The 24,772-nt window shown below is 38.7% G+C and overlaps 1 protein-coding gene across 1 annotated transcript in view; it reads right to left on the minus strand.

Moving 5' to 3' along the window:
* Positions 1-395: 395 nt before the first annotated feature.
* Positions 396-24,772, minus strand: part of ROBO2 (roundabout guidance receptor 2) — a 428,840-nt gene continuing 404,463 nt past the window's right edge. Inside the window, exons 25-29 of the mRNA XM_056497313.1 lie at positions 23,977-24,159; positions 19,318-19,488; positions 12,645-12,908; positions 8,119-8,220; positions 396-7,037 (exon numbers count right to left, since the gene is read on the minus strand). Coding sequence (XP_056353288.1) covers positions 7,033-7,037; positions 8,119-8,220; positions 12,645-12,908; positions 19,318-19,488; positions 23,977-24,159 — 725 coding nt within the window. The 3' untranslated portion in view covers positions 396-7,032. The remainder of the gene's footprint in view (positions 7,038-8,118; positions 8,221-12,644; positions 12,909-19,317; positions 19,489-23,976; positions 24,160-24,772) is intronic.

Genomic DNA, 24,772 nt, shown 5'->3' on the forward strand with positions numbered 1-24,772 from the left:
TTTTGTGTTTCTCAGTCTTCCTTTGTCTTGCATAGGAGTAGGCAATTTCTGTGCCATCAATATCTCATTAAAGTGCCTTGGATTTGAAATGCCCTGTTTTGTTTTTAATTTTGTTTTCCAGGCTTTTTGCTAAATTTTATGACATGGCATTTTTTGTTTGCTTGTTGCAGTCCATTTATTTTCTGGCATTCCCTTTCCCCAGGTTATAGCTTTATTTGTTTCTCTGCCTGTTGGCACTCAAGGTGTATGTAAATTATTGTTACATGCTCCACCATCACCACCTATTGCTCTTCATTTCCCCTAATGACAGTCCCCATCTGAATGCTGCTGCCTGCTCAGGTGGTACATGTGTAGAAAATAACTTCAACTCATCCGTGAGGTCTTTTTTTATTTTTTTAATTTTTCTTTTCACCCTCTTTCTTGTTGCTGTTTGCCTCAGACTTGTATTCATGAGGTGAGGAATGGAGCTGCATTTTCTGCCTTGGGCAAAATCCTGCTGCTACTGGTGCAAGTAGCAGCTTAGAGGAAAAAGGAAGGGCATTCACACAAATAGCTAATCAAAGGGTTTTTAATGATACTCATTAGGAAAGAAATTCATTAACAAGCCAGCACAGAACATTCCCTGAAGGGAGAGTGATGTCACTGGTCACATCAAAGTCCCCACCTGACTAACACCTTTATTGCTGTTCATAGTAAGGCCAAGTTAGCAGCAAAATCAGTCGCATTCAGTTCCTGCCAAGCAAAAAGTCATCAAAGCATGGTCATGGAAACTGGATCAATTCTGGTTTACTAATAAAAATGGCTTTTCAACTTTTCACAGCGATGTACAGTTTAGCACTCACCACTGATGCTTTTGAATTCATACAGTTTTGCATTTCCTACTCTCCATTCTTTCCCCTGCTCTTTCTCTCTCTTATTTGGGTACCTCTGACCATGTCCACAGTGCTGCCCATGGCAGTGGTGTAGTCCTGCAGCACCACAAACCTCAGCTGTTCCAACACAAGTCTGCCAAAGGCAACCTCATGGCAAGGAACTGTGGGCAGACCCTTCACCCAGAAAAAGCACCAGTGCAGGCCTGCCAGAGCTTCCCCACTGCCCAGGATAGATGGAACCTCTGAGCATCAGGGCTATTTCCAACCAGCAGGCACAAAACTGCTTCTTTTTTTATGCTCACACCATTACTTACCTATAAAAGGGACTCTATTTTTCTGCCAACTCATTCCTAGAGATTAGTATCGGTATCTTGGGATGCTCATTTGCTCTGTAAAAATTAGTTTTCTAAATAGACTGGAGCAGAAATCTCACTTTTATTGCGCTGCTCTGATACAGCAGAGCTCAGTTATTAGAACAAATTGTAGCAAGCAGCTTCCTGGTTGTTATACTCACATAATTACTAGGGGCTGCTACATGAAACCCTGCTTCACTCTTATGCTTAGAGGCAAGATCTCCATTTTGCAAGGACAGAGCAAGTTCTATTATGCATTTTACTGCCAAAGGAGGTCAATTAACTTTAATTGGTTCTAATTAGCACTTGCTCAAGCTGTTATATTCTTTACCTGTATCCGAGTGGCTCTCCAAGTGCTGCACAATGGATTCCTGCTTTTGAACACAAAGGAGAATTACTAATGGCATCCTTGAAGGCAAAAGATGCACTGATCAGCATAAATGGGGAACAAATATCAGCACAAATAGTAGCAGGCCTTTTTTAGACAAAAAACCCCACAAACATTTTGTGCCCATCTGGCTTTGATCAATTGAACTGAATGCAACTGTGCACCTTGTTGCTTAAAGTTAGAACAATGTAAGTACACAAATGTCATTCTCTACCATAACTTCTTTACAGATGAAAGATAAGTACTGGAAAATGCAGGAGGTGGGGGGTGCAGGGACAGTGTTGCAGCTCTGAAAATAAACAAATGGATCATTTAAATGGTAGCCGAAACAAAGTACCAAGAAAAATTAAACAATTGTCAAGCATATATCTGAAATGCTGTTTTCTAGGATTTTTGAGCATTGTTTTAAAAGTTTTGTATTAAATTGAAAGGCTTCAGTTTTAGCATTTCTTGGTTTTTGTTTGTTTGTTTGTTTGTTTGTTTTTTCATTCTGCTAAAGCAAGAGGAACAACCTCCCTTGCCTAGATGTCAGCAGAAGCCATGTGAGTCCTCAGGATGTGGTGAGAATTCAGCAGTGAACTCAGGACTGGCTACCACAGGCTGAATAAGGAGCCACATAGCAGAAGAGATGCTGCAATGCTGAGCTCTGCTCTAGGAACTTGTTTTCTGCTCGTGTCCTCCTGGATGTAGCTACACAGGTAAATAAAATCCTGGTAAAGAATAATCCAGTCCTCACACAGCTGTGGAACTCAGAGCTACTTCTCCCCAAATAACCAGCCCACTGTGCACAAAGGCATGGCCCTACATCTCCTGTGGGTCCCATGAGGTATCTGTGAGTTGTATCTGTTAATTTGGGTGGAGGGTGTTGGCAGGAAAGAGCTCAGTCCTCAAGAGAAGTGGGAACAAGCGAGACACAGCAGAGCAGATGCAAACCACAGGCACTGAACCTTCCCTGCCCTGAAAGCTCCATCCTGAGGGACCTGACCCTCCTCTACATGCTGACCTGCCTGGGACCCACTGAAAGCACTAGCCTAAAGCCACAAGGGCTTCTCTGCTGGAGACCCTGGGCTCTGAGCAGCCAGGGCTGGGGGCTCGTACACCCCCGAGCATTCTGCACTCTCCCCAGCTCGGATTAACCACCCACATATTTAAAACAAAGCACCAGATTTAGTGTCCCGAGGATCCAGGCCTCCTATGGACTTTGGGTAACTTGTTTTGGTATGAAAACCAAAAGCAATGAAGTTTATACACATCATTGAAACTGTGGTGGACTTGGCTGTGCTAAACCAGTATGTGTTCCTTATTTTATTATTCCTTTTTCCCTTTTTCCTGCTATTTCAATGTGCCTCCTAAATGAATTGTCTGCTGCCCACATGGTTTTCAAAAACAATTTATGTTTTAGTTAATGTGTTCCAGAGAGATGGAACACAAAACATATGATAAAAAAATAAAAATGAAATTAAAAAATCCTCCCCCAGCAAAAAAGTACCCCCAATCTTTACAAAAGGTCAATTTTTTTCTTTCTAGTTCCCTTGCTAAAACTCCACAAGGCCATTAACCATAAAAAAACCCCAAACTGCATAAATTGTAGACAAGCCAAAGGAGCTGCCTGTAATTTTTTTCTTTTTAAAATAAAAGTTCCTGCCAAAATTTCCCCCAACCCTATTCCCTGTCGTCTTTCAGCTGTGAGGACTCTTTCTCAGCCTCAGAACACACCTTTTCTCATGGCTGGCAATGCATGGGCTGAGGCAAGCATAAACCAGCACATAATTATTTCAAACAGCCATGTCTTCCTTTTGCACTGGTGTGTAGTTAAATTAATATACTTAAAAACATTCCATGCACCTTATCTTTAGTACTTTTCCCAAGGAATGGTGTTTCTGTTGCATTTCAGGTGACAACCAAAAGGTATTCTAAGGGTTTGCTGACTTGGATATGTACTTGGAAATAAAGAGGAAAGAAACAAAAGAAATATCAAAGAAGGAAATGTCTGTTCCTTGCATCACTGAAATGGCTGCCCATATAGCAATACACCACTGAAGCACATGGAACAATTCATTATTTGGTCCTTCAGCCCTCCTGCATTCAGAACTGAGCAAGTATTCAGAGCAAAGATTGAGAAAGACTGACCTAGCACCTATCCACACATTTTGGGGTGCTCTGTACTGGCTTGGCAGTAGCTGCACCAGTACCAAACCCCAGGTCTGAGGTTCAGACCAGTTTTACACATCCACTGCTCTGTGGGCTTCAGGCAGAGCCAGCTGTGCCCCCACAGTGCTTCCCCACACTGAGAGAACACAGCTAGGAGCAGAATAATCTCTGGAATAGCTGCACCAGTGTAATCACAGTGGCACAACTGTTCCAGGAGAGACAGGACATTAAACACAAACCCCTAGGACAGGCAATATCCAGCTTAGTTCACAAAACAGTGTATAAAATGTTCCTTGTCACCTGTAAGTGGACAGTGATGATTATAGCTCAGTCTATGTTATTATTGCCTGATTTTCCCTGTTTGGGTTTTCACATATTGACTCCTTACTCAAGGTCTTTTAACATAGATTTGAAATGTGAATATGTTTTATTTTTTTCCCCAGTAAATATACAATACACACTTCAACAGTACTATTAACCAACTTCTTATGCCAATTAAACTTTGCTGCACTAACAATACCAATGAAACACATTAAGAGGTCATACTTTTTCGTGAACAAACTGTAGCCAATAAACAGTTGTTTTTAAAAAAAACAAATTAAAAAACAATTCTAAGTGCTGCCACAACATCCCTTTTCTTTAAACACATTATTCACAATAAATGTTTTAATTTTTTTTTAAAAAAAGAAGAATACTTCTTTTAAAATAGTAAATTAAATGGCATTTTAAAAAATATGTACTGTGGTTCATTGGAAATACACTGTATAGAAAAGAGAGAGAGAGAAAAAAAGAAGAGACATCACCTGTAAGATAATGGAGACACTTTGCCATACACAACAACACCTTATGTAATATTGTAAGCAAATTATTAATGAACAAAAATGTACAGAAGCAGATGGACAAGTTAGTGAATATCATGGTACTGAACAGCTTTAATACTGACACACATTTACTTTCCAGTGGAAGAGATAAAACACATATTTGAAAGTAATTGGAATGGCTTTATCAACCTCTAATGATACTGAATTTTGAATAGAACAGAGTGAGTAAGGTGTTCCACCAAAGCTCAGCACAAACTTTTCAATTAAACAGGGAATAAACAACTATTGGAACTATTGGTGACTGAGTTAAACATTTTCCAGAAAATTAAATTTGAATTGTACTCTGAATGGTCTTCTTTTCATATGGCAATATCAAAATAAAAACCATGCATATGTAATTATGCTGCATTCTTTATCTTACTCGAACATTTTCAAGTTATGTTTTTAACTATAGTGTTTTAACAAGCAGGAAAATGGCATATACTCATTGGTCACATATGTAAATAAATTCTTACTTTTTTCCTCAACTTTTTTTTTTGTTTGTAACTTGCTAAGTAACATGTCTTGACCTTAAGGGAGTTAACTAGCATTTTTCAATATTCAATAGTGCTGAGTTATAGCTGATGGCTGTAGTGTTTTATCTTATCATGGAACAAGTTAATGAAATGAAAAGCAACACATATTTAGCATCATAATTTACTTTTCTAAAATTCTGCCATGACAAAAAGTGTTCTTAATACTGGTGAGCTCCAAGGCAAAATATAAAACAACATAGACTGGTTATATGAAAAGGGTATTCAATGGAAACTTGTGCTCATGGTCAGATAACTAACAGAAATAAGCTGTAAGATGCAATATTTAAATTAAGCATCAAAGTAATGGGTGGGTTAGCCACACACAATATTCTAAGAAAAGCTTGAGAATTTACTCTTTGAGATTTGAAAGGTAAAGAAGACTTGGAAAAAGTCATGAAAATTAATGAAGAGACAGGATGCTGTCATTAATGTCCACTTACAGAGTCTGGTTTATTCAAAAAGTGTATAAACATGTGTTGTTATTTCCTCATCATAGTAGAGTTTGAAGCCACTCACTAAAACACAGGCCAAATATTTCCTTTGCTTATATCCAACTTTTTGGATGTACTGTATTGCCAGAAATATACTTAATGCAAGCCAAAAATAATTTGACCCTTGCTTTCCTTCCAAACACTAAACATTTTACTACAAATTTAGTGGATCCAACTTCAGCTCTTGCAGATTTCAGGTATGGAACAGAAAGGGTTGTGTAGACTGCATCAAAACAATTAATGTCATGAATTTCAGTGGTGCAGCTTTATCCTCCATCATACTGTACATGTATTGGAAAGGTGAAATAAGATACTCTGACATTTCAATTTTTGGAAGCAGCCTGAATATGTCTTAATAATAAATTGCATTCTTATCTTCTTACTAGGTATTCCTTGTGTTTATATGGTTTGTTTCTCCTGGAAAATCTCTGTCCTATATTTTGGGCTAGAGAAATTAAAGGTAATAATTCTTTCAAAACTGCAAAATAAAAACAGCTTTAGTGAAACACCTTAAGTTCATTTGTTTGTAGCAAGGTTTATTTTTCTTCCCCTTTACTTAGTGGCATGGGATGGCTAAAAGCAGATACTAAGGGTATCATTCTAGTGAAAGGGTCTAGGCCATCTCATGCTACCTTTAGTTTTCATTTTCACTCTTTAATCTCACACTTCCAACTTCTGACCCCTTCTTAAATAGGAAGAGCAACTAGGTTGCTTGCTTTTAAAAGGTTTAAATCTGTCTCTAATGTCTTCACTGACATCAGTTTTGCCTGTCACTTTCTCATTTCTACACCCCAATGGAAAACCACCTAACATACTCCTTTACATCCAGCAATATCCAAAGTAGCTTACAGGACGTAAACCTTCTTCACACATTCAGTCTCTTTTTTCTTCATGTCATGAGGAGTAGAGTTTTGTGCTTATCACCAAATAAAATCGCAGTGCAAACTTTAAACATAAAAGTTACACAATTAAAAGTTAATATATGGCACCACAGCCTATTAATTCACATATAGTACAACAGACCAGTAAAAACAGACATGAATATGAACATAGCTAAAAAGAAGGTGAGCTTGCATAGCAATGCAACAAAAGAAATTATATACAGAAGGAAATCCTTTTAATCCTGGAGGGTGATTTTTTTTTTTTTCTTTCTTTTTTATATACTCCTGACAAGGAATAGTTTAAGGTGGATGGTGTATTAAAGAGAAGAACACAAGTAAAGTATCTGTGGGATATGTGTGGCTGTGTGTCTTTACATTGCATTTACAGTTCTTTAATAGTACATAAATAAAGAAAATGTTCATTGCACTGTTTAGTGTCATCACTTCCATGAGTTCAGACCTGATGGTCCATCAGAGCAGCTTGCAATGTGTCTTCTCAACTACTCTATAGAGAGAAACAAAAGAAAGAGAAAGAGGTTGTAATAAGGAGAAAAAGCCACACAAAATAAAGCCTATGGCAATATTACTGCAGCACAAGATGAATATTCAATAGACTGTGAGAACAGGGTTAATTGCTTCCAAGATGAAAAGCGAGGGATGCTAAAATTTAGCACTTACCAACCCCATATCTGAGACTGCACATTTCAGGGCTCCTGGGTCACCATGAGCTCTCTTACAGCTACAGGGCAGTAACTGCCAGGAGGTGCTGAGGGTTTGACTGCAGCAAGAGGATGCAGACATGCCAACAGCTCCACTGCTGTTATTACCATTAATAAGTTTATTAAACACACCATGAGCATGCTGGGGTTTTGATGAACTTTTACAAACAGCAGAGTCAAACCTTTGGGCAGCTGGTACTGCCAGCACCTACATAGCATCAACATGGTTTTATACAAAGTTTAACAGATATTGAGCAATAATAGAAAACAAATTTGGAAAACAACTTCCCTGTCCTGGGATGGTGAGGAAAAAAGTGGAGATATAAAGCTGAAAAACTGGGCTATGCAATCAAAAAAAAGATGACCTCCATCTAAGAGAATACTTCTCATCAAGCAACAGGAAATTAAGGAGAAGGCTGAGGAAATCTGTCATTGGCATTTTCAAGAGAAGCACACTACACTTTGCCAAAAAAAATTCTAAGTTACTAGAATTCCTTCTCAATTTTCCCCCTTGCCTCACCAGCATTACACACTGAGAGATGCACCATGTAGCTAACTTTGGCATGGCTTACAGAGATTTGAATTGGTCCAAAGCAAGGAACAGAAGGACATTTGTTTGCCATCACATACAAAACACCCCAGAAGATCTGGATAAAGCTTAACCTGATTATCACACACAACTTCCTACTCCCTTCACAACAGATTTTTTTTTTCCTTAAAAGAAACTCCCTATTTGAGAGTTTTAGCTGGAGCTAGGGGTAAACTTACATAATTGACCAGTAAACTGTCCTTGAGTGTTTGCTCCCACATAGCCTATCTCGAGAAGGTCACTGGCATTGCGTTGGTGACCTCCTCGCAAGACTTCACCTTTTCTGGGTCCAGTTGATTCTTTTGAAGAAGATGTTCCTGAAGAGCTGTGGCCACCAGGGGATGGGAAGTTGGGTTTACTATATGGTACGAGTGCCTCTTCTAGAAAAGCAAAACAAAGCAAAATAAATACCAATAAAGTCCCAGAAGTAGGAATAAACAAGCAATTCAGTTATGCACATCATATTCATTCATATCTGTCTTTTGTCTTGTTTTATAGCATAACAATTTAACCTAAGAAAATACACAGCACAGTTGTATCCCAAGGACAGAGAAGCCAGTATGAATTTAAATCTTGCTTCCTTGTGAGCTCCTAAGTCAGTTTGTATTAATTATAAAAATCTAGATTCATTATGAATAAGAGATCATGAATCATAGATACTTTAATAAAAATAGGCAAACACACAATTTCCAAAACAATGAAGCTATGATTAGATTTTTGCTTCAAGCCTACATAAATGTGCCTTTTCCTTTTCTTTAGCTTAAATTATGGCAACATCACCTCAATCAGTTTAGACAAAGAACTACAATATCAGCTAATTTAATTATCTACCAGCAACTCAGTAATTTCTAATGATGCAAAGTAATGATTACTTTGCAACAATTTATTTTTAACTGGTGTTGAATAACATTGGAAAATATTATATTATACATTGCAGTTGTAATATTTGGGGTGGTTAAATAATCCTGCATCTTGTTTCATGTTCCATTATGAGCAAAAGGCTTACTTTTACTCACTTGGATTCTGTTTCTGTGAAGACCTGTAATAATGAACTGCTTTCAAGAGCAGGATTAATGGCAGTAAGACATAAGACTGTATGTCTTCATATAGCATGAAGTAAAACAAGACATCACTTCTGATTAGAGTTTCCTGGAGATACTGTTGCAATAATCCAAATCTAAGGAGCATAACAGCAGCACTGATTTAACACTGAAAGAGAAGCACTATTTTATTTCTTTGCTGTGTATGATCCCCTTTTGCCATCTCAGAAGCTGAAGAAAGAGATCTTGCTAAATATAGTTTGATCCAAGACAGAATAACCTCAAACAGAGCATTGTCCCTTCTGAAATCAATGGGATTTCTACTGCTTGAATCTTGCCTTTATTCAAAGTGAATTTAGGCCAAAAGGGTTTTCCTTATTTTGTTTTTCCAATTGTCTTCACTCTTAAACAACCTTTTGAGAAGAAATGGACTTTCTTTGACAGAGGGCAGAAACACAGAAGGAAAAGTAGGGAGGATTGGATGGAAAGAAAGAGGAGATATAAATGCTTTTATCCACAATCTTGAAGCCTTTGCAAAGACTGTAGCAGAGGCACAATTAACTCAGAGAACTGGTAAATGAGAACAAATTTGTGGAAGAAGCTCAGGATTTCAGGATTTCATTATCTGCCACAAGAGAGTAGGATGTGGGGATTCCCCACGTGAGATGCTGTTGAACTGAGCCTCTTTTGAAGGTAAATCTGTTACAGAAGAGGGCAGGCAGCTGACTTGTTTCCCTGCCAAAGCATCTCCCTCCGGTCCTGCCCAAGGGACCAGAATATTTGTGCTGCAGGACATAAGGGCATTATCAGTGTTTTGTGCTATGACTGTGTGCTGTCCTTGCTGAAATAAAAAGAAATGCTTGAAAGACACTGTAAAATGGCATTTAACAGCCACAGTTTCTCCTAAATTATGTTACTTGTTTTTTTAAACATCAAGACCTAACAATAGAGTCAGATGCAAGCCTGGTTTCCAAAGGCTGGCTAAAATATGGAACAGTTTGCATTAAGGAAGCAATAAAGCAAGCAGCATAAATCAGTTTAGCAGAAAGCTGGATACATTTTTAAAGGAAGAAAACAAAAGTCCCCAGCATTTCAAAAGAGTTGGAAGATGACATATATAGTCAATTGATTTGTTTTTCTAGCTTGTGGAGTCAGGATAAGGCATCCTTCGGGTTCAATGAAATATTGAGGAAAAACTACCCTGAATAAATACAAAGTGCATTATCATTATAGAGCATATGGCATGTTAAATTACCTGTTGTGTCCTCAGAAATAAACATAATCCATAAAATAAGGAATTGTGACATAAAATAAAGGCTAGGTTCTATACAACATTCTAGCACATGAAAAGTAGACAAAAGTCTCCAGTCCTGAGAATGGGCTCACATTTATTAAACTCTCCTAACAGTGCCCCAAGTCCAAACCTGCAAAGAACATGGGGAGGCTTTGCTGGTGCATTTCTCTTTGAAATATGGAGCCATTAATTTGAAGATATAATTCTAGCCCCTGTGAAATCAGGATATGTGTGTGTAACAATGCTTCTACACCTCAGAAACTAACCAAAAGGCTTTTCCTGTTATCAAAACTATTGTAACCTGATCTAGCACCACTTTCATCAGAGGAGGAGCTGAGAATGTCATGTTTGATGTGCTTTAACTCCAGTTCTACAATGAAGTCACTGCCAGGAACTCAGTGATCTTGTTTATACTGAAAGCAACCAGTGGAAACAGAGATCCCAGACTTTTTTTATTTTTTTATTCTATTCAACTTCAAATTAAAGGTCTTGCTTTCAAAATTTCACTCACAGCTTGGTAACATCTGAATGAAACCTCCTAAGTTGCAAATTATCTATTTTCTGGAAGCTGACAGCTAATAATAACTCTTTTTTGGAAATGTATTGAAAACTGGGACAGAATGGATTTCTAAAGACCTATGGCATTAATAAAGGAAAAGGGAAGAAGCACAATTATTATTATTAAACCACCCAAATTTAGTGATATAAACAGGCATCACACACAAGAGTAGCCTTTTAAAAATCTACCAGAGACAAGAATGCAGAGCAAGAAAGCTGAAGTACAAGAGGCTGGAATAAGAATGCAGAGAGATATGAAGCCCTGGCCCATCTTGTGCACAAACTTTCTGAACTCCTCACACCAGAAAAAACTCCTTACATCTCCTAGAGGAGATGTATCCTTTTTTTATGCACAAAGGACATGCACTTGCTCTTAGCATCCTGAATTTGACAAGAACAGGATACCTGTAACCACTTCAGTGCAGGGCACTGGAAGAGTCAATATTAAGTTCTCTTTATTTATGGACAGACAAATGCATGCCCTGCAGGATGGGCATTTTACTACTGTATAAGCTCTGCATCACAGAATAAATGACAAATTCTATTTGTACATTTGTGAGGCAAAGGAAAAAGAAGGGACTTCTTTCTAAGCAGGTCAGAGAAGCATCCTTAATAATAATTTTCAAGGAACTGAGAAGTGTAGGGTATATTTGGGCTATTTTCTATCTGTTTGTACTTCTCATAAATTGCAATTAAAATTGCCATTTCACCAAGCAGCATGAATTTCACACACTATTTTTAAACTGTGACTTCACATTGTGATTTCAGAACATGAACAGCCACTCATTTATTCAGCCAACATATTAAGGGGTTTTAACAATATCATTATTGTTATATTTTAAGATATGGATTGTATTTAAATTTTAAATACAGGTAGCAGTATTTTCCCTAGGAGGACTTTATTCAGTAAATCCTGTCCCCATGACAGATTTGTCTGGACACTACTATTCTTTTTTTAGTATGTCAATGGTATTACTGTGTTAGATTGACAGAGAGCTTTAAGAGTGAATAAAATCAAGAAAAAAATGGATGTTAAGTGTGACTCCAGTGTCACTGTGGGAGCTATGTACAAAAGTGAAGAAACAGTAACCCCACAAAAAACTTCACACACAGTATAATTTTTTGTTTAAATCTTATTTGTCCTCTTGCATCACTCTCATCAGCACTGCACTGGGATGAAGAGATTAATGGGTTAAAGAAAATGCCCTAGGATGAAACAGCAGCTTTTGCTTGAGGTCAGGCTGAGAGAGGATGAAGCTATGAATATTGCAGAAATAGAGCTCCAGCCCAGCATCACCTCCTGTGCACATTTGAGCAGACTTGAAATCCATTTAGGTGCTAAAGTCAGCTTGGGGCCAGGTGCAGGTCCTGTATGAAGGTGAAAACCTGTGCTGTCATCTTGCTGGGCTTAAGAGATGAATGCTATTTTGTAATACCCTCGAATAAAGAGAAGAGAGGGTTTTTAATACAGCTGAAAGGAATGTCAGTAGCTCAGAAGGATCAGCCTTCTTGCAGACATATCATGATGCCAACTTGGAAGAACTGGAAAATATGGCCCTAATAAATAAATATATACATCTAACAAAACATTCTCTAAAAACCTCTCTCCTTCCCTGCTGGCCTGAAACTGTTCCTATTTCCATTTATATCCAAGCTTTGCTTGAGAAGATTATGAGTTTCCAAGACACTGCAAAGAGCGCTCCCAGCCAGGTGCTAACGGGATTTCACTGTGCGGGAGGGGAGACGGTCGGATCGCAAGCCCTCGTCTCACTTTGCCTTTCCATCTTTTGCAGCCTGAGCCTCGCAGTGCTCTCCCAGAGAGGTGTGAGGTGACCCTGGAGCCCTGCCAGGCACGGAGCCCCTCGGCAGAGGCTGGGCCTGCCTCGCCTCGGCCGGTGCGGCGCGCACGCACCTGATCCGAAGGCTTGTTTGTGTTGGGCTTTCCTGAAATCCTCTTGGCGGTCTGTAGAGCTTATCCACTCCTGGGCTTGCCGCTGCCACTCTAGAGATGTCCTAGCGGGCCGGTCCAGGGAGCTCTTTGTGTCATCTACGTTGGCTGCTGCGTGCTGCCTCTCCAGAGAGCTCCCCTTCCTCTCGGCAGAGCCTCCGCGCTGGCCGGGCACTATGGGCTGCCTTAAACCCTGACCAGGGGGCGGGTCGGGTGGTGGTGGAAGATCTAAAAAATGTGAATAACATTCAGGTGAACTGATCTTTTTTTTGTTTTTCTTTTTTTTTTTTAATTGAAACAGAAGGTCTGTTTTCGACGCTGAAAAGAAACGTGCCTTGCAAATGGTCTGAGCCGCTAAATCGTCTGATTTTAATCAGAAAAGGGTTTTGACTTCTGCTAGCTCTTTATTCTGGTTGCTGTGTTTCTACCTCTTCCTAACTTCCATAAAAATCCATAGACTATGAGCCCTAACTTACACTTCCAAGCATGGGATTTATTTTCTGTGGGATTTATTAGCTGTTTTGCTCACCAACAGCAAGGAATTAAGAAACACTGTGGAAAACTGACCTGTGCAAGTTGACAGTTTCCTTCCACCATACTGGGGCTTGCTTCACCTATACTTTCAGCTCGAGTTATAAACTCAAAATCTAATCTATAACTTCATTAAAATGAATAAAATGCCACAAATATTGGGAAAAAATAACTGTGAAACCTACTGTCTTTGAAAAAGCATCAGTACATCTCTGAGCAATGTGTTTAAATGGAACCACCAAAAATGGGTGAGCATTTTAGTCAAAAGAAGAGTTAGACTCTTCAGAGACTAGAAGATGACCACTCTTAAGTTTAGCAGTCTTGCAAATATAATCAATTAAAACACAATTTCAGCTAACAGAAAGACACTTGCCTGGTCTCAAACAACTTCTGTCCTTTTCAAGTTTTTGGCTTGGACTACTAAGATGCTTGTAGAATTGAAAGTCAACCTTCTAAACATATTTGTGGGGGCAAAAGCTCACCATCTTATTAGTCCACAACCCAAGGTAATTATAGACTCATGAAAATTCTAATTCTAAATGCAACTTTTTAATGTAAACTATATGATAGACTCACAATAGCCCTGATAATTTAAAAGAAAAGAAATCAGAAAATGGAAGCACCTTTAGTATCATAATGAAAATTCTTCTCTATCATATACACATTTTATACAAGGAACAGTTTTTGATAATTCTGTTTTGGAGCAATGGAGAGCCCAAATAAATCTCTGCAGCCACATCAACTTCACAAAAACCTATGTTAGCTTACAATAGATTTGGGTCTGACTTGTTTTCTAGTCCTTTCTATCTTACTGTGTTGTGAAGGTTTATCAAGGAATTGAACTTGGCTCAGTAACAGGGATGGAAAAGTAAACCTCTGTTTTGCCTGCAGGGAAGTCAGATGTTTATAACTCTACTGCAACTGAAATTCATTTTATAAATTGGTCAGGAGGCCTTTGGAGGGAGTTTATTTCAAAGTCTCTAATCCAGCTTTATATAATGCTTTATATAATGCTACACAGAATTTTTTTTCATGTCCTTGCTGTTAGAGGTGATACTTATACCTCACATATGGAGCAGAAACACTTCCAAAGTCACTGAGATGTCATTCCAGTCAACACTGTACAGACAAATGAGGATGTGCAGGTTATTTGTGTTTGCAAGAGAAAAACAGTTGTATCCAGTGATGTTCCTGCCCCTTTTCTCACAGCTGAAGTGCTATGCCCCAGACTAAGATAAGCACCCTCTGGCGAGAGCAGCCTTTTAATAATCTGTCAGTGAGCTTGGTGCATGCTTTATGTCCAGCACTAATTTATTTGAGAAACTTTTCGTTATGAATATAGATGCGACCTTTCATGACAATGACTACACTTGAGTTACTGTGGGTGGAAGCAGGAGGCTATGGGAGCTTGCCAATGTTAAAATTGCTTTATAGTGCTGGCTTCCAAAATGGCATTTCTTATAATTGATTTTATTGCCATCATAACCAGTTAATGTACAGAACCACAACACTGGCATCTGCTTATGCAATCTGAAATAGAGATTACTGAAGTTGTGATTTACAAGCACTTTGTGGAGATGCATTGGATACAATAAACACAGGCACAACATGACATTGGACTATGCAATTTCCCAGATACAATATTTACCATTCAATATAAGCAAAATTTTCAAGTAGTAGCATAGGAAAAAAAATACTTAAAATTATTGCAGTATTAAACTTTAAACAGACTACTCTACTTCAGAAATTGCTGTCTAATAGTTGTTATTAATTAGATACTTAAAAGGAAAGAAGGCTTGTACTTAAACTATACTGCATGTTCTAGAGCTGGCTGCAACTCCTGGAATTATTGTAGAGTTATGGTGCTGATCTACTGTTAACCTGATTATTGCTTTTATCCATCCACAAAACAAGCATAAAGACTGACTTATGCAGAGAAGTGAAATGAAACACCATGTTCACAAATTTCCTTGGGTGCTTTAAACCTAGGGATGAGTTGAAGATAAAAATAAAATTTATCTTGTAATGAAGCTTCACAGAATTCTGTAACAACTTCGGGTACTTTGGAATTAACATCAACTGGCTCTGGATTGAGAACAAACTTACTGAACTGTTACACCTGTCTGAGAAAATCTGTAAGAACAGTTACTAATTGTAGCCAAATATCATCTGACTAAACAGTTTGTTTCTTCACCTCCTTACTCATGGTGACAGCCACAGTAACACCTACCTGTCCTTTTTAATAAAAGAAGCTGGAAGAGAGCTTCGTTTGAAAATGTGGCTTTTGATTTGCTCTACAACTTAAATCCTGCATTGTAATCTTGTTCCTTAGTAAATAACTAAGTATTTTCTGCTCTCTTATTGATAGAAGGATTCCATGTATCTGGAGTTATGAGTTTCTTCCTCCAACACCACTGAGAATAGTCTTGCCTTGCCTTAGATTTCCTACCCCTGCTAAAGGGATAACAGATGTCAGCTAAATGAGAAGTCTCAGATCCTCACAGGAAGACTTATTACCACATAAAGGCAATTATGTCAACCATTCTATCATGTCAATCCCTTCAGAGAAGTTCTGAATTTAGGAATGTAGGGATTCAGTGAGATTTTCAGTGAGGATACAGAGTAGCAACACTGATTCACCCTACTTCCATCTAAATCCTATTTATCGTTCAGGTGGTAGGGAAAATACCTGAAAGCCTGCACTGAGCTAGCAACTTTCTAGTCAGTAGGATGTCACCAGACTTTCATTTTGAAGCCTCTAATAGCAGGATTATCAAACCTGGAAGGCAATTCATAAGTGCATTGGTGGGGAGGTGATGGTCTTATTGATTTAGTAATGGAGGGATTGTGATTGAGGAGCTGTAGGACATCAGAGTGCCTGGTAAGGGGGAGATGGATATTCAGTCTGGGATTACTCCAGCCCTTGTTTAGAAGGCAGAGCATTGGCTAAATGATTCAGGCACCAGCCAAGGCCTGGCACAGCCTCTCATTATTAACTGGAAAAAGCAGCAAGTTAAAGAACCTTCAACTATAAGGACACACCTTTCTACCTGTGTCAGTGATTTCCTCTCCTAGGGGTGATAATTACTGTGACATTTAATAAGTCTCTGAAGCACTTTCTAGCACCAGAAAGTAAGAATTTTTTCGACATTAAATATTATTTTTAATACACAGTAGGAAGTTAATAACAAGGCATGATAACATAAGTCTTTTGTTCCAGTTCTCCTTTTCAAACCCGAAGTATATTTCCATTCTGCCTCCTCTTTGACTTTTTTTTTCATATCATTCTAAGCTAAGGAAGGGCTTTTAACTTCAGTCACACAGTTACCATGCTGCAAACTGTTTGACAGAATACACTGTTTTGCAATTTATGACTACATTGTTTCCAGGAAAACAAATTATTGCTTGAGCACTAACAATAAAACCCTCTTGTTTTGTTTTTTTTTTTGGTTTTTTTTTTTTTTGGTTGTTGTTGTTGTTGTTTTGTTGTTTTTTTTTTTTTTTATGGTGAACTGTGAGCTCAGAATGAAAGTTTTGGCCATCTGAGGGATTCTTAACATATTCTTCCTCTGTGGATTTGCTGTTGTCTCCACAGTCTTTTAGGATGGAAGTGAAAAAAGAAGTTGCATAGCAAGACAAATATGAAGACTCCATCTAGAGTCAGTCTCAGAGGCTTCTGACCTGCAGCTGTAGGAAATGAAGAATCAGGGTCTTAGGGGATTTGTGTAGATTGCTGTCAAAACTAAGCATGAAGTTGAACCCTCAAATGCTTATACAGTCTGAGATGTGTGTGCTACGTGTTAAATATTACAGTTTCTTAGGTCTTTTGCACTGTCCCACATGGTTACAGTTAACAAGGAGGAAGCACTCAGGATGTGTATGGAAATGGGCAGAGAAAGCTGGAGCTTTCTTGGTCAATGAAAATTGAAAATGACAGACATCCGGTATGTGATGAGACAACACAGGATACCAGGACTCATCCAACTGGGGAATTTGAAAACAACTGGCAAATCGAGTATATTCTCACAAGACAAATCCAAGAGGAAGCAGTTATAAGGGAACGGATTGGAGACATCAGAAAAACCAGAGAAAATGTATAGTGATGCTTTTCACAGAAATCAGGATGGCCCAGGGCTGAATGGACTGGCCTGGATTAGGGTTTGGAATTGCTGGATTTAGCTGGGGCTCTCCTACTTGCTCTTTCTAGCTATAGCTTAAGCATAGTGGTATTGTCTGTCTTTGTAAAGTTCATTGCAATATTCCACAGAAAGCACCCAGTTACCATTTTTAATTTCTGCAGACCAGAGATTCCTAAACTCAATTGTTTACATAAATGCAGGTGGCAGCAGCAACTTTTAGCTTCCTTAATTGACAAATGATCTTTTGTAAATTTAACTATGACTCAGACTTGACATTACACTTTAATGACTCATATTCAGTAGGAGTTGAAGCGGAAAACTGCACCATTTGTGTTTGTTTGTTTGTTCCTGTGTTAATACAGGATGGGAACTGTTCCTCTATTGCTCCAGGACATTACAAATTTTTTCAATATATAGCAAGGACTTTAGCTAGGTTTATAAAAGACAAATATTAATCTAATGGCATCCGAAAGCTGTTATGGTTATTTCCCATGTCTGAGAGGTTGAAGAAAATAGTATAACACTGGTATTCTGATTTAAATACATGAAAGAAACTCCAGTGAGATTAGTGTTTTATAAAGGATAAATAAAAGGCAATAGGAGTTTCCTCTTTCAAAATGAATCTTAAAATTGGATCTCTTTCACTAATTTAGAAAAATGCCAAATTTTATGATGAAGTCACCCTGTGAGGAGCCCCACTTCCATCTGTCTTATGACCTGAACTGGAGCCCCATTAATTTTCTGGCACCCACACTATTGTAAAACACTTCTGTAGCACTAGGAAAACAATTCTGTAGCAACACTTCTGTCTGCAGTTCTGTGCAGAAGCAGGATTAGTGTCCACCATACTGAGTGCACTCCAAACTCACATGTACACAGAATTTGTGGCCTAAGATGCTCACAGTTCAGAGTGATAGGATATGGCACTCAGAAGGGTTAAAAAAACATGTACAGCAAGAGTATGGCCAGCAGTACAACTGCCATCCAGAATTTCCAGCTAGTGTTCTCATAGACACATATATTCAATGGATCTGTGTAATAGAGAGGCCTCTGTAACATATCCACAAGGGGAGGGAATTAATGTTTAAAGGAACTCACATCCATAGGAGCAGAATCTAAACTACTTTAAGCCGTTTCCACAAATAACATCACAATGAGAACGAGCCATAGAGCAGGAGATGCAACAATAACCCCTTTGGTGAACACTGATCGTTTCAACACCTACAGGTGTTGGGAACAGAAGGGATCAGAAGAAATAAGGGGGGTAGCCAGCTGGCCACCTTCATATCTAGTCTTCCTCAAAACCTAACAGGCACTAACTGTGTCTTTTGCCAGACTCAAGAAGGGTAGACAAAGAAAATGGAAGACAGAGCTGATCTTAATTATTAGAAGAGCAGAACAGACACGCCTGAAATTTCCAGATGGGAAGTAGTAAGAGAGAAGTGGAGATGTAGAGTGAGACACAGTCATTGAGGTCAGGGGATGTCAGGACTGACCCAGCACGGACAAGAGGTGAGGCAGAATCATGGGAAAACACGGCACGTGTTGCTGTAGCTGTAGTTGGGTGTGTGTCACAACCAGCACAAACCAAATAAGTCCTGCAGGAGCAGCTCTCTCCTTCTCCTTAGGAATTTATGATGCACAGCTACTGCTAGTGGCTACTCTCATAAAATGTAAAATCACTCATAGGCCATTTTTCAATGTCAACCCATATGCAATGCAGTCCTTTTGGGGTAAGATTTCTCTCGAGATCTGAGAAACCCTAAGAGATGATGACGTTCAGAAATGGGGAAAGGCTCCTCAAACACTCATCCTAGCCCCACATCATGCTCACACAGCAACCTGGGGACCCCAACTCCACCAAAGCAGTGCTGGACTGCTTTGACTGTGACCTGTGTTCCTGACAAGAGGCTCTGCCTGCTGCTGCTGTGCCCAGCAGCCCCTGCAGGTCTCCTCCCCACACTCACCGTCCGTGATCCCCTCCCGGCGGTGAGGCAAAGGCGGCTGCTCCAATCGTCCACCCTTGTGTTTTTTCGTGGGCCTTGGCCTCTGACCCTGACTGACAGCTGCACTGGGGTTGCTGTCAGTAGAAAAAGGACTGCCTGGCCGAGGTCTCTGAGAGGAAGAATATGCTTTGCCTAAAATAAAAGAGAGAAACCGCATGAAAAAATGTTATTGCCTTGAAACGGGCTGCTCTATTAATGTCTGCTCCAAAACATTAAATCAGGTCTAATTCTCAGAGGCAGGCAAGTGTCCCTTCAAGGTACCCACTGATAACAACTGCTTTAAGACACACACAACAAGTGAGGTAGAGAAACTTGGCACTCTTTTGTCTTTAACTTTTATAATTAAAATGATTCCATCTGTTGAGATAAAACTACTATATGCCATGTAACTCCTACCTGCTCTGTGTGCTGAGCAGATGTGTCATAACAACTCCTCAGCCTTGAACAGGGAAGGAAAACAGTTCTGCAATCATATCAGATTTATCTCCTCCTGCCTTCCACTTTCATGTTTTCTGAGCCAGATTCTCATTTTTGGGGCTCCCATAAGCACTGTATATCTGGAGTAACTCCAGTGAGATAAACATAACTGATTTTACAAGCTATGTAGCATTGTAGCATGGCATCCTTCAGGGCTCTCTTTTCTCAAGAAATAAAAATGGAGGTATATTTAAATGCTAAAATTTTCCAGTTAATCTTCAGTACTTTTATTTGTTAAAAAATATATATTCTGACCTCAGGTTTATTAATTTTTTTTAATACCTGTTGTATATATATATACACACACACTATTCAAGCTATATGATTTCTCTTAAAGAAGTATCTTTGATGCTGTTCTGTGGAGCAGATGATTAAGCCTCAGAATTTAAAGAGCACAGTTCATTTACTGCATTCACTTCCTCTTATTCTGATATTTTTATTCTGTTAACTAGCCTTAATATTTAATGATAACTGATGAAAACTAAAAATTATCATCTTTGACTCTCTTTTGTTCAATGCATGTCGTTTCTGCGAAATTTTGGAGATGTTAACATCTTAATTTAGAATTGGCAATTAAACTTCTTACATATTTTAATGCTATCTGCAGTGAAAAATGCATAAGCCAGTCCAAACTTCTGCTCTTTCAGTGCTGCTCTAGGCCTAAATGGTGTAAGAGATGATAAAAAGTGGCAATATGTGTGATTGCTATTTTCCTGATCAACTGGACCCATGATAAGAAGGAGGTAATTTTACCCTCTGTTAACTTAAACCATGGTGTACCCTGCAATGAGTTATGTTTTCTAGTGAAACCTTCCAACAGGAGTGTTTACTTCCAACATGCTGTCACATGCAACTTGATCTAGAAAAGCCTAATTGGGAGGAATATGCAGCTCAGCATCCTATTGGAAACATTCTCAGTGCCAAGAGGGCAAAGTCAAAAAGTAGCCTAACATTATTTCACATACATGTTAGGATAATCTGACTTCAGAGATTTCAGGCCTGATCTTCTGCCTCCTGTTGTGCACCCTGAGGAGGGCACTGCTCTCAGGCAGGCTTGTCCTCAGCTGCACATCTCTGCCAGCTATCAGAGGTTGCCACATTTGAAGCCCTCATTTGGATATTCCCTAACCCTCCTTAAAAAAAAAAAAAAAGAAAAAAAAAAAAAAAAAAAAAAAGAAGTGCCCCCGATTGAATTTACATAGTCTGAAAACAATGCCTTTGCTAACCTAGCTCATTTTAACCAAAATTGGGTTACACAACACCCACCCAAGCAGCTAATTCTGGAGCTGGGAGAAAGCAAGGAATAAGCACTTGGGAACATTAACCTCTATAGCTGGCACAGCTGCAGCCAGACAAAGACAAGTGATCAAGCCCTTGTTTCGTGGATAAGGATAACAAAGCAGATGAACACAGGCAAAATATTAAAATTTCATTTAAAAATAAAAATAAGACTCCTAATGCAAAGAAATTCAGATGTGAGCCAGAAATTCCATCCCAGCTCACAGCACACTGCACAGATGTTTTGCAAAAATAAACTCACAACGTGCAAGTGCAACTAGTGAGTGCAGGATGTGGATTCTTCACACTTATTCTTTTGACTAAAGAAATATGATTATTCATTCAGAATGCTGGTTTAAGAAAGAAATAGACACCAAACATTCTCTTTTATCCCCTCACAAAAATGAGGCAAAATAAATAGCACTGACCTAAATCACACATGGGGCAAGCACAAATGATGTGCAGCACATTTTCCAATGCACTTAATAACTGATTACACCATCTTGTATTTGTATGCAGCCCTTCCAGTAAGAACTGCTGAGCAGTGTCAGACTTTCTGCAGCAGATTTAGTGTGTTTAAGTGGAGACAAGGATGAATCCACTAATTCTTGATTTAATTTCCCACGGGTGTTAAAAAGGAAAGCTGTTTGAACTTCACGGCAAATCACATGATGGCTTCTGGAAACTGGAATCAAAGTGTCTGGCAGGAGAGACACATTGCATCTGGATTCACCAGTGCCTCTCAGCTTGGCAATCAAACCTTCCCACGTGAGGCCATCAAGCGGGACATCTCCTTTAGTATCTACCACTGAGAGTATTTCACAGCTGTTCTAAATGGGTGAAAATGACTGTCCAGACTGCAGATGAATAGAGTCAGGACCTGCAGGCTCCCTCCAGAGCAATGAGCAGGGCAGCACTGCTGTTTCTGCACTGCCACACACCGTGCTGCACTCTGGGCTGCAACAGGGATGTCTGACCAAGCCACCTGCCCTGCCAGGTGACATCCTAGTGGCACTGCAGTGACCTCCATTTGCTGAGCTTTCTGTGAGGAAAAGAAGGGAGGGCTCTTTGTTTGCATGTGGGCTTTTATTTTATTTCCATTCTGCCTGCTGGGTCATTAAGAGAGTGAGAGGGTAATAATCATAAAGTCTCTACCACAACTGCTGGATGGTTTTTTGTACCCTATGCTCTAATGGTCTGTCTGAGGAATTACACACATCCTCACTTAAAGTGCATTTGTGATCTAATCAAGCTAGGAAAATACAACTGAAAAAGGGGCTCTCATCCTTTCCTTGTATTTTTCTTTTTATTATTTTCCTTTTATTTGCATAGCTACAATAAAAAATCATATTTATTCTAAAATGTCTGTGTTTGTGTGTCCATTTACTTCTGTTATGAGCGTGTTTGTGGTGGAAATGGCACTTCTCAAAGGTTTGACATAAATAACAGTAATTTTGGTGAATCTTTGCATTAATTTTAGTGGAGCAAACACCACCAAAATAAGGTTGGAAAAGATTTGCTCCTTTCATTCAGAAAGAGCACTCTACAGTATATTTTAAGTTATAATTTGGCCAGATGTGTCCATACTAGATAAGCTCAGGTCTACATGAGTCTTCTTATTTTGTTTTGCCTTTTTTTTTAAGTGATAAGACACATTTACTCAATTTTTCATTAACAGAAGAAAATAACTGAGGGCTTCAGCTACAGTGAAATAATCTTTTAAGGATCACTCTGTCTGACCAAAGTGGTAAGTCACAGTAATCTGTAAAAAGCCAGATTTTAGGACTTTGCCATCAACTCTTTCCTTTATTCCTAATGTTCCTAAAATCCTTGCCATGAAGTTATTGCATACAGAAAGCCTACAGTTTTCAGCTCCAACATGTGAGACTTTCTCTTAAATGCACATATTTTACTAAAAGAAAGCCTTCTACCAGACTAATAGTCTAAAAAATTTAAATGATAAGAATATTATGGGACCTGTCATCCAGAATTAGCTGAGGAAGCATAACAAAAAATATGACCCAAGTTCATACTCTGCTATAAGATTTGTGGATTTAAATAATTAGGTTATTGTTGCTATTTTGACAAGACTAAAGAAATGCAAATGTATCCTTCTTTTTACCAGAATAAACATATTATATATTTATATTTTTAATAGAAATAAAACATATAGAGCTTTAAAAATAAGAACTAAAATATATTTAGTTTTCATTAACTAATTTCAGAAGACTGGCTGTTTTCAAATGTAATATCCACTTTACCTGTGTTACATTTTACTCGGCAGATTCAGTTGGCATAACCAAAATTAAATGTTATCAAAATATATTAACTTATTGAATTAAGGATTTTTAAAATCAGCTATTAATTAAGCTTTAAACAGTTTGCATTGTTAACAATCAAAGCAAACCAGTCCACCCCATGCTCAGCAAAACTTCACAGAAAAACACACTTTTGCAAGATGAAATGCAACAGAAGAGCAGGGATGGAGATAGTAGTTTAAACATGATGTTCATCACTGGAAAAGGGAGGAGATTTTCCAGAAACTGAAATCATCAAAGGCTGCAAAGCAGAATTAGTAATCTCTTCAGCTAAATATTAAATGAGGATATGTCAGTAAATCTAGAGTGGAGTCAGCACTGAGGGGAACTGCAGCAGACCAAAGGTGCAGATTAAAAGCTTGTGTCATTCACTACTTCAAATCACAAGAAACGAAACAGAATGCAAGGTATCACTTCAAACACCCCGATAAAGGATCTCCATCCACCTTATCCCATGCGTGTTAGACAAGAGTGAGAGAGTTTCACTGAGAGAAGGATAGGCAGAGACACCCCTCATGCAGAAAGCATCAGCTTTGAGTCTACAAACCTGTTCTGGTCAGGCTGGTTCCATCCAGCCTAAACCCAGCTTTATCTGCTGCTGCAACCAGTGCTTGTGCAAAAGTGCCGCTGGTACAGATGGAGTCATCTGAGGAGCTACCTACACTAGATCTATGACTAGGAAAGTTACGGTCCTCATCAGACGCAGAACCCCATCCATTTACCATTGAACCTAAAAACAAATGTAGGGCGCTAGTGAGTGGTGCACATCGAGATTCTTTGTCCATCTACAGCTTAAAGACCCGCTCAATACGTCCTTTCTCCACAGCAAACCCAAATTTCATTTGGCAGAGCTCGGTACAGAAGAGCAATATTCATCTAGAGCTTAATACCCACTTATTGTGTCCTTTCACAACACAAATCCCAAAGTTTATCTGACAAAGTTTGGGAGAAATATTCATCTAAAGCTTAAAGACCCACTTATTGTGTCATTTGACAACACAAACCCCAAAGTTTATGTGATAAAGTTTGGGAGCAATATTCATCTAAAGCTTAAAGACCCACTTATTGTGCCCTTTCACAACACAAATCCCAAAGTTTATCTGACAGTTTGGAACAACAGAGCACTACCAGAGCTAGCTGGGATCTCATTTGTAGCTTGCTCCATGTAGCTTTGCTCCTGTAAACAAAATAATTAATATTCTCTACAAATGCAAAGGCTCCACAGTAAATTCTTTTGAAAATTAATGTTTTGGTTTTTTCCTGTGATTGAATTGAATGTTTTACTTGACTTGTTATAAACCAGTATCTAGTTTGATATTTTCAAAACCAAGTCTTAATTTTGG

The sequence above is a fragment of the Oenanthe melanoleuca genome, chromosome 1, assembly GCF_029582105.1.
Source record: "Oenanthe melanoleuca isolate GR-GAL-2019-014 chromosome 1, OMel1.0, whole genome shotgun sequence".
Classification (NCBI taxonomy): domain Eukaryota; kingdom Metazoa; phylum Chordata; class Aves; order Passeriformes; family Muscicapidae; genus Oenanthe; species Oenanthe melanoleuca.